Source organism: Chrysemys picta, chromosome 2 (assembly GCF_011386835.1).
Source record: "Chrysemys picta bellii isolate R12L10 chromosome 2, ASM1138683v2, whole genome shotgun sequence".
Taxonomy (NCBI): domain Eukaryota; kingdom Metazoa; phylum Chordata; order Testudines; family Emydidae; genus Chrysemys; species Chrysemys picta.
Window position 1 is genome coordinate 272942782 of NC_088792.1, and position 17554 is coordinate 272960335.

Here is a 17554-nt window from a genome sequence, read left to right on the forward strand (position 1 = left end):
ATTTCTGCTGTGAGAAAGTGTAAATTATTTGCCTGGAGCAATTCCGGAGAAGATCTTTAGTCAGCTATTATTCAATTCTATATTTTTTTATTGCCTTATCAACAAAACAGCTGAGCACCTTCAGGAATGCATAAAGCAAGGTGACTAACATCTGTGACATGTGGTTCATTCTCTCTCATCCTTTCTAGAGGGGGAGAATTGTATGCGCTGTGGAGAGTTTTGTTTGGGAAGACTTTTCTCTTTCTCGTGCTTTTTAAAAAATGTGTATATTGCTGTGTGTTTATGTTTCAAAGAGCAAGGTAAAAGAAGTGCACCCTGCACTTGGAGCAGGTGGTGGCAAGGTATGTGATGGCCCTCTGTTTGGGTGGAAGTTTATTTCACAGTCTGGGACTGGCCATGACAAATCTGTCTCCTGCACAGAGTTTTAATTGATCTTTTAGATATCCTGGGCCCAGGCCACTAAGTGCCTTTTAAACACAGATGGAGACTTTGAAGGATAGGTTAACATGTGCTCACAGTAGTTTGTCTTGCTCAGTAAGTGTACTGTAGCATTCTGTACTAGCAGGAGTTCTAAGGGCCAATGATTTCACTTCCAGGTATAATGCATTGCTGAAATCCAGATGAGAAGGGCAAAAACATATATAAACAAGGCCGGGTCATTGTCAGCCAGGATGGGTGGGATGTAGTTTCCTGGACAAACAGAAACACTATTTGTGGATGCTGTAAAGAGAGAGCTTAGCATCAAAGAGAAATCTAAAAGCACTCACGAACTACAGATTGAGCTGACCAATTATGCGTGTTTATCTTCAACCAAAGGGGCCTGTACCATGGCTGAAAAATACTCAAAGTCCCTTCCTCTTCCCACCAGCATATCCCCCATCTTTCTCAGTTTCAACCAGGTCTTCTTCATCCATGAATGGATCTTATCCAAGCACTGGGCCATCTTGCTAGTAATTGCATTGTCACAGACAGTAAAGGATAATTAGAGTTCTATCATCTGCTACCACTTGAGTCCATGTCATTTTACCAGTTAATCTAGTGGCTGCGTGCAGATGTTGAACAGGACCAGCAAAAAAACTGATCCTTCTGGAATTCTACAAGTGAGAGGTCTAGTGACAAAGGTGCAGTCTCCCATTTCTACTTTTCGGGCATGAAAGGACTTAAAACTATTTTAGAGCCTTCTACTGACTCCTTTCTCAGACAAGACAACAATATCTATAGGTCAAGAGAAGGATGAGAACAGATGTCTACCCTCCATCCATTGACAGCAGGAGATCATCCATCAGTGCCACTAAGGATGTTTTAATCCCACATCCTGACCTGAATTCAAATTATGCTGGGCCTAGGATATTGCCTTTAATCAGAAGAGCTTGTAGTTAGTCCCGGGCTAACTTCTCTATAACCTTGCTCAGGAACAGAAGTTTTTTTAATTGGGCAATAGTTAGAACAGATGTATCCAGGGTGGGTTTCTTCAGTGTTGGTCAGACTATTGTACTCTGGAAAAAAATGGAAGAGAAGATTACTTCCCTGAATGAGGAAATGGCTATTTCAGTTATGAGTGGCACCAGCTGCCTATGACTCTCTTTCACCAGCCAGGAAGGGCATGATTCACACGTCTTAGGTTGAGATTCTTTCGAAGTATCCAATACTTCTTGAGAAGCAAATGTATTTAAACTCTGAGTATACAGTTACACTAACTTGTGTGTGTTTTTTCTGTTTTTGTTTTTTAAAAATCTTTAAGAGTCCAATCCTGTAAGTCTAATGTTCTTCCAACAATGTTTAATTTTTTCCTCATTTGCAATTGTGGTAATGACACATCTCACTAAGCTCCTTTTCTGTCTTTTTATATTACTTACTCCTGAGTGAATTCTGTGCCAAAAAATAAAAATTCTGTGTATAATATTTTAAAATTCTGCAAAATTCTACAAATTCTGCTCATTGGGGGTTTCAAGGTGCAGGAATAATGGGCCTCTGCAAGGGGATCTAGGTAAAGGTGGTTGGGGCTCAGCAGCGGGCATTCGGGTGCGGGGGGAGTGGGGCTTGGTGTGGGGGGGTAAGTAGGGTATGGGTGCAGGGAGCTCATCAGGGTGGTCCAGGTGTGGGAGGCGGTGGGGCTTGTTGGAGTGGGGGTTCAAGTGCGGGGGGTGATTTGGGTGCATGGGGGCTCCGGCTATGGGGGGCTGCAGGGTGCCCGTACAGTAACCCTTACCCCCACGGCTGAGGAGCAATGGAGGCAGGAAGTGGTGGAGCTGTGCAGAGCTTCCTGCAGCCAGGGGAGCTTTCTGGGGTGGGTTTGACCCAGCCCCAGCTGCTCAGTGCAGAGGAAGAATTCGTCCCATCCTCCCCAGACCAGCGAGAACTAGAAGCAGACCCCAACGTATGATAGGAGCCACCAGCCAGGGCGTCCCCTGCGCCCCGCCATGGTGATTTACTGTCCTGCCAGCTGCTCCGGATGCCCAAAATGGTGCACCTGCGCTGCTGGGGAGGGTGCGTGACCACTCTGGTGGCTTCCCTTTGTTACCCTGTCAGAAGTCATTTTTCTGTGGGAAGCAAAGAAATAAATGGTGTAGAATTCCCTCAGGAGTAATTACTTTAAGCCTCCAATACTGGTTTGTTCAACATTTCTTTATTAGGTTCCCATCCTTACCATGTTTGAGGCTTTAAAAACCCCACACACATTATAGACATACCTCCCAGAATTAATTTTCTCTAGTGGGAGAGATAGGGCTATAAATGCCAACAGGAATTGTGTTTACTTCAGATAGTAGTACAAGTATCATTTTCTCCAAGTTGTAATTTTTGTCTGACAGTATTTGAATTACAGAAAATAAAGAATCACCATTTAATTTCAGATATAAAGTTGAAATCTTCGGGTACTGCAAAATACTATTTTTCTGTTGACTTCCACACTTCACTTTTAAAACCATGAATTTCACCACAATCCATGTGCATTATCCCATGATGCATGAATCATCTTAGATACTAAAAAAACTTGGCAGAAAGCCTCAAAAGACTTACACTTCCAAACCCTTTAAAAAAATCTGCCAAGTACTAAGTTCCACTACAACCAGAAGAGAAAACCAAATGTCTTTTCTTAAACTCAGATCAAAATTATGAAATTGCTCATGATCTTTTAACTGTATGTTGGAAATAAAATTTTACAGTGTACATTTATAATTAATTTACATACCATTGTCCTACTTATTGCAAACACAAAAATTAATGTTGTCAAATGCCCAAAGTTTTCAGTCATATGATGTTGTGGATTGACAAATAGTAAACTATGTTTTTAATAAGACTACATCTGTTCTAAAAACTTATGCTTTTAATCAACTATCTTGGCATAAAAACCAAAGAAATCATTATGCAATAATAAAATGCGTATTTTTTATGTAAAAGTTATTCTGTAAATATGCACAAGAGATCTCAGCTAGGGAAGAGTACTAGCTGACTCAATCCTGGCCTAATGTGTCACAGGGTTTGTTCTGGGGTGGAGAAAGAATAAGGGAACCATAGAAGTCAGAGAACAAAAAGGCCCAGTAGTTCATTCTGTTACTCTCCTTGCCAATGCAGGATTTCTCCCTACAGTATATTTCTTAGTACTTTGTTCAATCTACTTTTAAAAAAGGTGGGGGTAATGGCTACTCAGAACAATACCACACAGGTGTTGGTATCAAGCTTTAGATCAGACTATTACCTTTACCCAGGCAAAAGGATATATGCTTCCCCTCCCTGTCCCAGTTAGAAAGGGGAAGGAAGAAAGAGGATCGTTATCCCAGAATGAATGCGGGGAAAGCCCTCAGGAATCTGAGGTAAGAGACAACACACAAGTGCAAGTGAGACTATTTTCCTGTAAGGTGAAAAATTTAAAACACATGAAAAACTGACACACATTCAAAAGATACAAGATACAGTTCTACAAGAACCTACAACCCTATTTATTTTTAAACCTCCCTCCCTCATTCATCCTCTTGCTAGGTACACTATTTCCCTCCATGATATCATGTTTTATCTCACTATTGGCCTGATCTTGCAAACATTTCTGTGAGTAATTGTACTGGTTGTCTCAATGGAACTTTGCTTAAAAGGAATTATTCAGATGAGTAAAGTGATGTATGTACATGTTTGCAGGATTGGACCCCTAAATAAGGTTCTTGGCAATGATCAGGGCTTTAAACCATGCACACGTGACACTATGTACAAATGATAAATAAGTAATTCTGCACTTCAGTTTCAATGGAAAGACTATAAGGAAAAGGGAATGTCAGATTCACCATAGCATGCCACAGAATTCATAAAATTCTCTAACCCATTCATTGAGTAAAATACCATTTTATTTATTTTAAGATTACCAAGGTGTTAAAACATTTGAACAAGCTCAGCTTTCACAGTGCATACAACAATCTTGATAACAGTCGGAAAACTGGAAGTAGAAACAACTAATATGCATAAATGATTTTCACTTCAATAATAGTCTGTTTTATTAATCTTCACAAGGCAATGCACGTTTTTGTACTGAACAATGCAATCAACAATGAAACTAAAGTTTATTTGTGAAGATTAAGGAAACAGACTGAAGTGCGTTATGTACCCAATTCTTGATACAGTACATAAAAAAATAGCCTTCCTGCACTGTGTGGAAAAAACAATGGGTTTACTGAATGTGTACTAGGATAGTAAAACTCTTCAGTGAAGTCCAGCACTCTGGTGCAGTGATAAAGAGAGACAACATAGTCAGGGTGACCTGATATACATGAAGGAAGCCCTTCTGAATATCTGACCCCCTGTATCTAATGGCAAAATGTTATTTTATAGCAAGCTGGAATATAATACATCAGTTTTGTTTGCAGCGTTGTTAGAGCTGTGTTGGTTCTCAATATGCCAATCTCTTCATTGGCCACCTTGGGGAAAAAATTCTGAAAAAATACACCACAAAACCAATGATATATCTGAGATACATCAATGTTTTCATCCTCTGGACAGACTACTCAGATTTCAACCACAACTTCAATAACTACCACCCATCCATCAAACTCTCTCTGAAACACTCCCACATGAACAATCAGATTCAACAATGAAACTGTACAGACAACTATGTATAAGAAACCCACGAATCACTACACTTACCTCAACAGATCCAGTAACCACATCAAACGCACCAAGAAAGCCAGGCACTCAGATAGCACAGAATATGCTCCAAGGAAAAAGTCCAAACCAAAGTGGAACCAGACTTAAACCAAAGTGGAACCAGACTGCTGGCACTATACATTAAAAAGGTTGTAGAGCAGTTTTTAAACTAGGAGATGGGGGAAAGCCGACTGCTGCAGAGGAGCATGTGGATCGGACAGAGACTTCTCTTAGGGGAGAGTCTAATGATAGAGAATCTCCATCTCAACACCCCACACTGTGGCATTTAATTTCAAAAGGGGGAACTATGCAGAAATGAGGGGGTTAGTTAAACAGAAGTTAAAAAGTACAGTGACTAAAGTGAAATCCCTGCAAGCTGCATGGGCGCTTTTTAAAGACGCCATAATAGAGGCCCAACTTCAATGTATACCCCAAAATTAAGAAACACAGTAAAAGAACTAAAAAAGAGCCACCGTGGCTTAACAACCATGTAAAAGAAGCAATGAGAGATAAAAAGACTTCCTTTAAAAAGTGGAAGTCAAATCCTAGTGAGGCAAATAGAAAGGAGCATAAACACTGCCAAATTAAGTGCAAGAATGTAATAAGAAAAGCCAAAGAGGAGTTTGAAAAACAGCTAACCAAAAACTCCAAAGGTAATAACAAAATGTTTTTAAGTACATCAGAAGCAGGAAGCCTGCTAAACAACCAGTGGGGCCCCTTGATCAAGATACAAAAGGAACGCTTAAAGACGATAAAGTCATTGCGGAGAAACTAAATGGATTCTTTGCTTCAGTCTTCACGGCTGAGGAGGTTAGGGAGATTCCCAAACCTGAGCGGCCTTTTGTAGGTGACTAATCTGAGGAACTGTCAAGGATTGAAGTGTCACTAGAGGTGGTTTTGGAATTAATTGATAAACTTAACATTAACAAGTCACCGGGACCAGATGACATTCACCCAAGAGTTCTGAAAGAACTCAAATGTGAAGTTGCGGAACTGTTAACTAAGGTTTGTAACCTGTCCTTTAAATCGGCTTCTGTACCCAATGACTGGAAGTTAGCTAATGTAACGCCAATATTTAAAAAGGGCTCTAGAGGTGATCCCGGCAATTGCAGACCGGCAAGTCTAAAGTCTGTACCAGGCAAATTAGTGGAAACAATAGTTAAGAATAAAATTGTCCGACACATAGAAAAACAAACTGTTGAGCAATAGTCAACATGGTTTCTGTAAAGGGAAATCGTGTCTTACTAATCTATTAGAATTCTTTGAAGGGGTCAACAAACATGTGGACAAGGGGGATCCAGTGGACATAGTGTACTTAGATTTCCAGAAAGCCTTTGACAAGGTCCCTCACCAAATGCTCTTATGTAAATTAAGCTGCCATGGGATAAAAGGGAAGGTCCTTTCATGGATTGAGAACTGGTTAAAAGACAGGGAACAAAGGGTAGGAATTAATGGTAAATTCTCAGAATGGAGAGGGGTAACTAGTGGTGTTCCCCAAGGATAAGTCCTCGGACCAATCCTATTCAACTTATTCATAAATGATCTGGAGAAAGGGGTAAACAGTGAGGTGGCAAAGCTTGCAGGTGATACTAAACTGCTAAAGATAGTTAAGACCAAAGCAGACTGTGAAGAACTTCAAAAAGATCTCATAAAACTAAGTGATTGGGCAACAAAATGGCAAATGAAACTTAATGTGGATAAATGTAAAGTAATGCACATTGGAAAAAATAACCCCAACTATACATACAATATGATGGGGGCTAATTTAGCTACAACAAGTCAGGAAAAAGATCTTGGAGTCATCGTGGACAGTTCTCTGAAAATGTCCACGCAGTGTGCAGAGGCGGTCAAAAAAGCAAACAGGATGTTAGGAATCATTAAAAAGGGGATAGAGAATAAGACTGAGAATATATTATTGCCCTTATATAAATCGATGGTACGCCCTCATCTCGAATACTGCGTACAGATGTGGTCTCCTCATCTCAAAAAAGATATACTGGCACTAGAAAAGGTTCAGAGAAGGGCAACTAAAATGATTAAGGTTTTAGAACGGGTCCCAAATGAGGAGAGATTAAAGAGGCTAGGACTCTTCAGCTTGGAAAAGAGGAGACTAAGAGGGGATATGATAGAGGTATATAAAATCATGAGTGATGTGGAGAAAGTGGATAAGGAAAAGTTATGTACTTATTCCAAGAATACAAGAACTAGGGGTCATCAAATTAAATTAATAGGCAGCAGGTTTAAAACAAATAAAAGGAAGTTCTTCTTCACACAGCACACAGTCAACTTGTGGAACTCCTTACCTGAGGAGGTTGTGAAGGCTAGGACTATAACAGAGTTTAAAAGAGAACTGGATAAATTCATGGTGGTTAAGTCCATTAATGGCTATTAGCCAGGATGGGTAAGGAATGGTGTCCCTAGCCTCTGTCTGTCAGAGGGTGGAGATGGGTGACAGGAGAGAGATCACTTGATCATTGCCTGTTAGGTTCACTCCCTCTGGGGCACCTGGCATTGGCCACTGTTGGTAGACAGGATACTGGGCTAGATGGACCTTTGGTCTGACCCGGTACGGCCTTTCTTATGTTCTTATGTCCAAGATACATACCTTAACACACTTAAAACCACCTTCACCAAACAAGGACACTACACCAAAAAAGTGGATTGGGTCCTACATGCCTATGGCAACATGTCATGTACCTCATCCAGTGCACTAAATGCCCCAACAACAACTATGTGGGGTGAAACCCGACATTCACTCTCGAATGAAATTGCACAGAATAATGACAAAGACAAAAACGCCATATCACCCATGGGTGAACACTTTTTCAAAAAAGGATCACTCTGTAGCTGACCTCACAATCCTCCTCCTCATGGGAGCTTAAATTTATCACTTTGCTAGACATCAAAAATCATGGACTCAATAGAGACCCTGGTTTTATGTCTCATTATAACAATCTGTAATTCACTAAACCTCTTTTGTCCCAGGATAGCAGAGGTGTTAATTGCCCACTTCATCCTGAACGGTCTCTTGCAACCCGTGTTAACTCCTTATGCTAAACAATCTGTTCCACCTTGCATTTAGCTGTGACACCCTGTTTACGTTTCCCAGACCTGAAGAAGAGCTCTGTGTAGCTCAAAAGCTTGTTTCATCACCAACAAAGTTGGCCCAATAAAAGATATTCCTTCACCTACCTTGTCTCTCTTATATTACATCAAAACTTTCAACTATCAATGTTTTCCCAAAAGCAAGTACCCACACTTAACTTTAATGTGCCTTTCAGAAACAGTGTGGGTTTATGAAACTTTGCAGAGGATATTCACTTTATGGAGCTATAATTATAGGCTAGATTTTTCTTTTTCTAAAGTATAGTATTCTTAAGATATCTTCCCTTCCAGACAATAAAGATGATGAAAGGTCTCTCACCAAGAAACTACACTTTACAAGAGGAACCTACCAAACAAACAGCAATCTATCCTATATATCAATTTGTTCCACTTCATGTTTCTTTGTAGATATATTTTTTAATGTAGTCTGAACTAATTCTATAGTTCTGCTTCAATTTGTACAGGGGGTCTATCCATATCAAATTTCTCTGTAGATATGTTTGACAAAAAAACCTTGGTTCACTTTTTTTTTTTTAAATGAACATAAAGAATTAGGAATTTTCATCAGCAGGACTGTAGGACACAAATAATGAAAAGAAGGGGAGAAAGTGAGAAGGGTAGAACAGTTGAAGAGTTGAAACAGGAATTATCATTTTCCTTCTTAGTATTTCCATGATCCATCTATGAGCACCAGGAGAAGGCAAGAGAAGAGATGTACCAAAAAAAGGACAAAGCCCTGGCTAGGATGATTTAGTTGGTGTTGGTCCTGCTTTGAGCAGGGGATTGGACTAGATGATCTCTTGAGGTCTCTTCCAACCCTAATATTCTATGATTCGTAACTATGTCAAGGAAGAGCAGCACTGATCCAACTCATTTTGAAAGATGTTTTATCAGCTAGTACACACAGCTCTAACCCCTTTTCCTAGTTCTCACTTTTCTCCCCCACTGTAGCACAAAAAGCTCCTTGTTGGCTGGTGGCATGCTGAGATTAAAACATCTGTCTCATTTTCTTCCTCAGTGGGAATGTGAAATAAATACATTAGTTAATTCCTCATCTTACTACTTTCCAGTTCCACTTAAAATTATTTTCTTGCTGCAATACAATTTAAAATATCTTCACATTTTTAAACCAAACATGTGGTCCTTTTTTGTGGACCACACAAATCCATAAAAAACTGAGATGAGAACTGCAAGAATTAGTTTGCCACATACAGATGCACGCACCATTGAACATTTTTCCATTGTAAATTATGTTGCATTCTTGCTTAAAGCCTCTCTATAAATTAATGGAGATTAGCTTTTGGAGATTAGCCATTCAATTGAATTAATAGGAAAAGGCTATTGAAAACTTACACTATTAGTTATGATGCAATTCAATGGCACTAAAATTCAACCGAATGTTATTGGAAAGCTATCCAAAAAAATTTTCCACTGACTTCAGGTACCATCTTCAGTGAGACAAAAGATAGCTTCCAACTCACAAATCCAATCTGACTATTCCAGAAGTACCTAACAAGTTGGAGGGGCATCTGCAAAAAGCTTCTCAAACAGGTTGGTGTGACGTTTAAACTGACTTGAATTCTTTTACTAACAGAAGAAAAATCTCTTGCCTTTAATGTTTCAACAGTAAAGATGATTTGTGATACACACAAACATTTGAGCTCTTCTTTCTCAGAACCCTTCAGAATCTGGTATGAGATTGTAGTGGGGCAGCTGCCCCACTCCCACAGAACAGGGGTTAAAAGAAGCCCTGGAGAGGGCTGTGGCTGGAAAAAGCAGTGAAAACAGCTGAGGGCATGGCTGATCACAGGTGTGGCCAGCTCAATTAGGGCTCAGCTGGCCCTGATAAGAGGACTGGGGGCCAGGCGCCAAGGGAGTCTCTCTCCAGCCCTGGAGGGAGAAGGGCTAGCTGCCTGAGAGGAAGGTACCTGAACTAGAGCAGTGCTGGGGAATAGGGCAAGGGAGCTCCAGCCTGGTAAAACTCCAGGCTGCAGGCCTTGTTGAAGGTCTACAGAGGTAAGGGGCTGCAGAGATACAGCCTGGGAATAGGCAAAGGCAGCAGGTCCTGCACACTTCCAATGATGAGTGGCCATAACAGACTGCAGTCTGCCCTAGTGAGTGGGGGCTAGATGATGACTGGCAGTAGCTACTGAGGCAAGGTGGGTTTAGAGGGTTGGGGTTCCCCTGGGAGGGAAGACCCAGAAAGTGGAGGTACTGCAGAGGGCAGAACCCCAAGGTAAGGGGCATTGGGGTCCGGGAGGGACACAGGGGCCAGCGGCAGGCGAGACATCGGCCTGCAAAGGGCGCTCCATATGCTGGAAAAGAGCTAATTGCCAGACGACCAGCAGGCAGCGCCGTGCTGATGAGTCCTGCATCACTACAGAGATCTAGACTCCCCTGAATAAAAATGTGGATACAGACTAACACGGCTACCCCCTGATACTTGACTCCCCTGAATGTCACTGTTCATATAACCGTACTCCGAGAGTAGTTATTAATGGTTCCCAATCCTGCTGGAAAGGTATAACAAGTGGGGTTCCGCAGAGGTCTGTTTTGGGACTGGCTCTGTTCAATATCTTCATCAATGACTTAGATATTGGCATAGAAAGTACGCTTATTAAATTTGCAGATCATACCAAACTGGGAGGGATTGCAACTGCTTTGGAGGATAGGGTCATAATTCAAAATGATCTGGACAAATTGGAGAAATGGTCTGAGGTAAACAGGATGAAGTTTAATAAAGACAAATGCAAAGTGCTCCACTTAGGAAGGAACAATCAGTTTCACACATACAGAATGGGAAGAGACTGTCTAGGAAGTAGTATGGCAGAAAGCGATCTAGGGGTTATAGTGGACCACAAGCTAAATATGAGTCAACAGTGTGATGCTGTTGCAAAAAAAGCAAATGTGAATCTGGGATGCATTAACAGGTGTGTTGTGAGCAAGATACGAGAAGTCATTCTTCCGCTCTACTCTGCGCTGGTTAGGCCTCAACTGGAGTATTGTGTCCAGTTCTGGGCACCGCATTTCAAGACAGATTTGGAGAAATTGGAGAGGGTCCAGAGAAGAGCAACAAGAATGATTAAAGGTCTTGAGAACATGACCTATGAAGGAAGGCTGAAAGTATTGGGTTTGTTTAGTTTGGAAAAGAGAAGACTGAGAGGGGACATGATAGCAGTTTTCAGGTATCTAAAAGGGTGTCATTAGGAGGAGGGAGAAAACTTGTTCATCTTAGCCTCTAAGGATAGCATAAGAAGCAATGGGCTTAAACTGCAGCAAGGGAGGTTTAGGTTGGACATTAGGAAAAAGTTCCTAAATGTCAGGGTGATTAAACACTGGAATAAATTGCCTAGGGAGGTTGTGGAATCTCCATCTCTGGAGATATTTAAGAGTAGGTTAGATAAATGTCTATCAGGGATGGTCTAGACAGTATTTGGTCCTGCCATGAGGGCAGGGGACTGGACTCTATGGTCTCTCGAGGTCCCTTCCAGTCCTAGAATCTATGAATCTATGAATAATAAAATTCATTAATGGAGATTTTGTAAAGTACAGACTTCAAAAGGGACAAAATTTCATGACATATTTGCATTCTAGCCATTCATCCAGGTCCTTATATTGGTGCCCATTATCACTGTATCCAAGTTCCTCTAAGGGGCAAAAAATGGCCAATCTCCCCTCCCTCCTCCCGCTGCTGACAAGACGCACAGTGTTTTCATTTTCTGTACATTATTATTTAATATAGGAGAGAGAGCGATGGTGTAAGGTTACTAATGTTGTGAAGCTTGGGCAAAAGGGTAGGTTTTGCATTTTAGTCTGATAGTGAGGAAGTTAATGGTCGTTCTCATTTCATGTGGTAATAATCTTGATCCAGGGTTCAGTCTCCTGCTGTAACAGGTCTCTTCTGGTCAACAGTTTTGCTGTTCCAGTGGCATGTACTTGTTATGAGATGTCATGGTAGCACAGAATGAGAAAAAGTCTCTCTCTCTCTCCTCCCCCCACCCAGGAAGGCAGGATCAGTTCAATAAGGAGCTTTGGGGAGGGGGTGGGGGGGGGAAGAGGGAAATCAGGATGACATCCTTGAAATACACGGTTTCCAATGAGGTGTCAGGGGGACAGAGGTGTACTTTCAGCAACTTGTATTGTGGAAGAGGCAGGCATCACCTACTCTTTAAGCTTAATATGCAACGAACAGCAAAGCAAACTTTGTAAACATTATTTAATACAATGGTTTAGATTCTCACGTAAGACCAAAAACCACTTACCTTGCCCAGAATTATATATTGCTTTTACAGACTTTTTCACTTTCTGTAGTGCAGTTCTGTCTTGATCCAATGCCTGTAATAAAAGAGAGATTGTCAAAAAAGACAGCTCGTTATTGAATAGCATCATCCAATTTCATAATATTTCTTAGTACATATGAATAATTTCAGGGTCTGGAAGCACTACAGATGCACTGTGCCCAGCCCTCTGGGAAGGTCTTAGGTCACTCAACCCCTTCAAGTCAATTAAAGAGCTGAATTAAACATCTCTGAAGGGAAACTTATCCTGGAGAGCTGAATGATTGTGAGAGAACTAAAGGACAGCTATAAGTTGATTAAAGCTTTGTAAAAGAATTCTGTCAACTTGAAAGATAGTCAATTAAAAAAAAGTAAATTACAAGTCATGTAGGTATTATAGCTGCCTGAGTTCCCTGCCAATTTCTATGGTTTAAGTCATTTCACTATTACTCACACAAACAAAATTGACTATTCAGAGGAAACAGTGAAATTCTCATTCGGTAATTTTTGAAGTTAGCTGTTGTGATATTAGGTACAACATTTTTAGATACAATTCTGACTTTTCAGGCTGACTGTGTTCCTCTTAAAAATAAATTGGATACAGAGTGATACATTTAAAGAAAAAACAAAACAAAACTAAGAACCTGATTTTGTAAACACACACAACTCCATTATTTAAGTGGAACAATGCATAAGAGTATTATTATTCAAGTAAATAATTGTCCTCAGGTTTGGTCCCTAGATTTAGAACACAGAAGCGTCTCTAGACTGCAATACTTTCAAGGTAAACATTAGTCAATTTTTTTGACTAAACTCCTGGCCCAATTGTTTTAAACTTATAAAACTTCTCATGAATCCATTCACAACCTATTGAAAAGGATGAAACAAGTTAATATACTTTCAGAAAACTTTTCTGTGAAAGCTCCAAATTAAAATAAAGTCAAAGAAATAAATTTGTGGAGTAAGAAATTTTAAAGTCGCACTAGAGCTTCTTAAGACAGTCAAGGCTCATTCCCTTGTAAATTTAGGTATTGGGCACACTAAGCACTTTACTACATATGTTTGCTTACATAACTCATCGTTCATAACTAAGAGAATAGATACACAATAGAAGTGTTTAAATTGATTATTTTGGACCACTAAAGACAAAGGGAACTGTGACGGGTTGGACCACAGAAACCCCCTCTCTGGGTTCCCACTCCTCCTTCTCAATGGAAAAGCACCAGGTTAAAGATGGATTCCAGTTCAGGTGACACGATCACATGTAACTAAGACTTCATTACCCACTTGCCAGCACACACGTATACAGGAAGACTTACAAGTAAAACAGAGCCATCTACAGACAATTGTCCTGGTTAATGGGAGCCATTAAGATTCCAAACCACCCATTAATGGCTCACAATTTGCATAATTACAATAGGACCTCAGAGTTATATTTCATATTTCTAGTTTCAGATACAAGAGTGATACATTTATGCAAATAGGATGACCACACTCAGTAGATTATAAGCTTTGTAATGATACCTTACAAAAGACCTTTTGCATGAAGCATATTTTAGTTACATTATATTTACACTCATCAGCATTTTTTCATAAAATCATATAGAGTGCAGCGTCACAGGAACAACTTAGTATCAATTACTACCGTGTTAGGTTTACATTAATAAATGTTCAGTTAATACCCTGCATTTTGGCAATGCACTTGGATTCGGATTGTTACCTAAAATTTAAGGTGGCTCAATTCTGACAAAGCAAAATAGTTATAGTTCAAAGATATATAAATCACAATAGTAAAAGATAATATATACAATATTTTATGGTTTTAATATCAATTTCAGAGCACATTATGTACTCGATTGAACCAATAACTTATTTGCATTTAAAATACAGTTAATTTTGACAAGTTCAAAATCACAAAATTGGCAATACGATCTCTTTTTATACTGTTTTTTTTTCATTTCAATTCTATCAGAACAATGGATAAAAATACAATTTTACATAGACACAATTTTTGTCTTTAGTTACCGCGAGGAATATTTTATCTTATCATGCCTATACACTAGGATGGAAACTAAAAATATTTAAAATTGTAAAACTGACGAAGACCAACACTAAGAATGTTTTCTCGTTGTTCTTGGACAGATCTTATGGTGGTACAAGGTGTGTAGAAGCTGACCTTTGCTGCCTCCCCAATGGCAACCAAAACTGGTATTACCATTCCCATACAGCATAAACCACCTCAGCAAGTACGTATCTTGAATGTCTAGTGAAGTTCTAATCAATGTCAACTAGGATGATGAGGGCTACTCAGAAAAGATAGTGTAATTCTTCACTTATTTAGCCACTTTTTAGTTTAGATTTTGGAATTTCAGCATTAGAATTTTTTTTTTTTTTGGTGCAAAATACAACTGTTGATGTGTGAACTAGAAGATATTTCAGTGATAAGTTTGTGAAGAAATCTGATAATACTGAACCAAACAAGACACTCAGGAAGAAATTCAAAGTTTAATTTGGAAATTAGATAAAAGAAAATTTGACCCTTCAGACGTGAAACCTAATTAGAAAACTAGACAAAATTCATTCATTGGGGTAGGTTTGCATTATTTATGGAGTATCATCACTGAGCACAGCAACATATAGAGGATGACATCTCTGGCCTCAAGGAGCTATGAGCTTAATCAGACTGACAACATGGGTCAGTTTTGTACATTTATACTTTAAAGTATCTCTATTTGAACAAATCCTGTCTAGTTTAAAATATACCATATATATCAATTCAGGGCAGAATGTTTGTACAATGCTTTACACAATGGGACCCCAATTCTAATTGAGGTTTCTGGGTCTGTTACGGCAACAATGATCATACCTTCCTCCATTAATAATTTCAAAACAAGGCCCTTTTGTCCCCAAATATGTTAAACTCTTACATTTGATGTGTTAATACTTTATTTAATTTTTATACTATATTATGCTTCCAAGGAAGTTGTTATAAATATACAGAGTGCAATTATGTTGCACTCCAAGTTTCAAATTAATTTTTATTTATAAGTATTGTCTTTGAAGGGGCTCAAATGGAAAGGAGCATCTTTATATTCCCTACTAGTCCAAAGTATGTGTGTGGCTATATATATATATATATTTAAATATTCCAAGCAGATGTATTTAGAATAGCTATTTTACAGACAAAACATTACAGTATTAAAATATTTTTATTCTATAAAATAGGAAGTTCAAAATATAAAATTCCAACAAGAGCTTCACACTGGGTAGATTCATAAAAGCTTTATTGCCATAATTGGAGATTAGTAATGTTATGGCATTTTGAATGGTTTGAAATGAGTGTGTAAAAATTGTAGATTGTTGTATTTAAAGTACTACTGTAGGAGGTCAAATAGAAAATATTATAATCATGAAGATTACATTTTAAGTCTATAATTTAGTACTCCGGAACTAAAGTTCAAACCAACAGAAGCTCCACAAACAGTTTTACTCTTTCATCTAAACGCATTTAAACTTCATAATAAAATAATAATTACAGGCAAACACAGTAATTAACTGCAACTGAACTAATAGAAATATTATAACTACATCTAGATCTCAAAAATGGCATCTCAATCTCTTTGACAGATATTTAAGACCTTCTCTTAGGAGAAATAATGTATTTAATTGAACTAAAACAAGTGTCATTGGTACTCTGCTTCTGTGGATTAACCAATGTTAATTTGGTACATTATAATAAATTTTTTCCAAAACTTCTATCCTTCAGGTCCACCTGAATTTTATATGTGCATAGCACTTTAGCAAGTGGATACATTTTACACTAACTGATATTGATTCTTCTGAAGGATAAATGATCTCTATTGCTCCCTTTTTTTTAAAGCCACTATCCTGTGTGAGATCACTTTTGTTGTCTTTCAGGAGAACACTGCCAGAGTACTGACATCACAAATAATCAGAGCTGTGAGAAAAACAATTGGTCCCATCAAATGAGGAAAGCTGATGTAAACCAAGCACCTTTTACTACAGATTATTATTAGTAATCCTATGGCAAAAAACTATGTTAAGATTTAGATTGCTTGGGTTGATATGTCACCCCTTATGCAGAATGCTGAGTTGAGCAAATATAGAACTACTGAAAACAAAGAAATGCACAGTTAAGGCTGTTCACGCAACCTATGCAATTCTGCACAGAAAAGATGCAGACTGCACCCTGAAAGCAGTCATATCCCTCAAAGTAATCCATAGATGTCACAAATACCCTTGTACAAAAGCAGAACTACCTACTGCCTCCACCATTCAGTACAGATACACCTGATCCAGACCACACTCACTTTACCTGGAGTGCATGCAGATAAATGTTTAGACTGCTCTCATATACACACAGCTCACTACTACAATACCCTTTGCAATAAAACCCCTGTGCCCTGCTAATTATAAAATGTACTCAAGGCTTCTATTTTGGGGGGTTTATTAATTTCATTTTCCAGGGTTTATTTTTTTAGCAATTTTCATATTCTATGGGGATATCCAAAAATCAAAGGGGATACAGATACTGAATGAGAAGATTTTTTTTTTCAGGTACTTCCCAACCCAAAATTCTTGCCTAAATAGGATCTACTTTAATTTTTATTATATGTCATTATATATGTATAAAAATTACTTACATGTGAACTTAACCTTTTTCTCCATGTTTACTGAACCCTATTGTTTAGTATTTTGTGTGTGTCCCTAGTGCACTTTAACGTAGTAAGAGCATTTATGTTAAAGCACACTAGAAAATATAATGTGCTAAAATCTCATTTTGTGGGCAAGTTAGTGATAGAAAGGTAAAGGAGATGTCACTTGACTTGTAAAAATCTACAGAATGATAATTTCAATGGTGTTCTCCTCTGTGGCATCACAGGGGGACTCACCCCACCCCAGCTCCAGGACCACCAGTTGCTGGAAATGTTGATAACACAACATCATCAGGAATGGGTCAAGATGAGTATAATTTGAAAGGCTCTTTCTGCCACAAACACAGTGGTGTCAAACATTAAAAAAAA

The 17554-nt window shown here is 38.9% G+C and overlaps 1 protein-coding gene across 11 annotated transcripts in view; it reads right to left on the reverse strand.

Moving 5' to 3' along the window:
* The window catches only part of ASAP1 (ArfGAP with SH3 domain, ankyrin repeat and PH domain 1), a 337309-nt gene that overhangs the window by 135104 nt on the left and 184651 nt on the right, over window positions 1–17554 (reverse strand). For all 11 annotated transcript variants that reach the window (XR_010599012.1, XM_065586133.1, XM_065586130.1 and 8 more), the window contains one exon: window positions 12495–12567. Coding sequence is in view for 10 of the 11 variants with exons in the window: in XM_065586133.1 (XP_065442205.1) it covers window positions 12495–12567 (73 nt within the window). In the remaining variant the exon portion in view is untranslated. The remainder of the gene's footprint in view (window positions 1–12494; window positions 12568–17554) is intronic.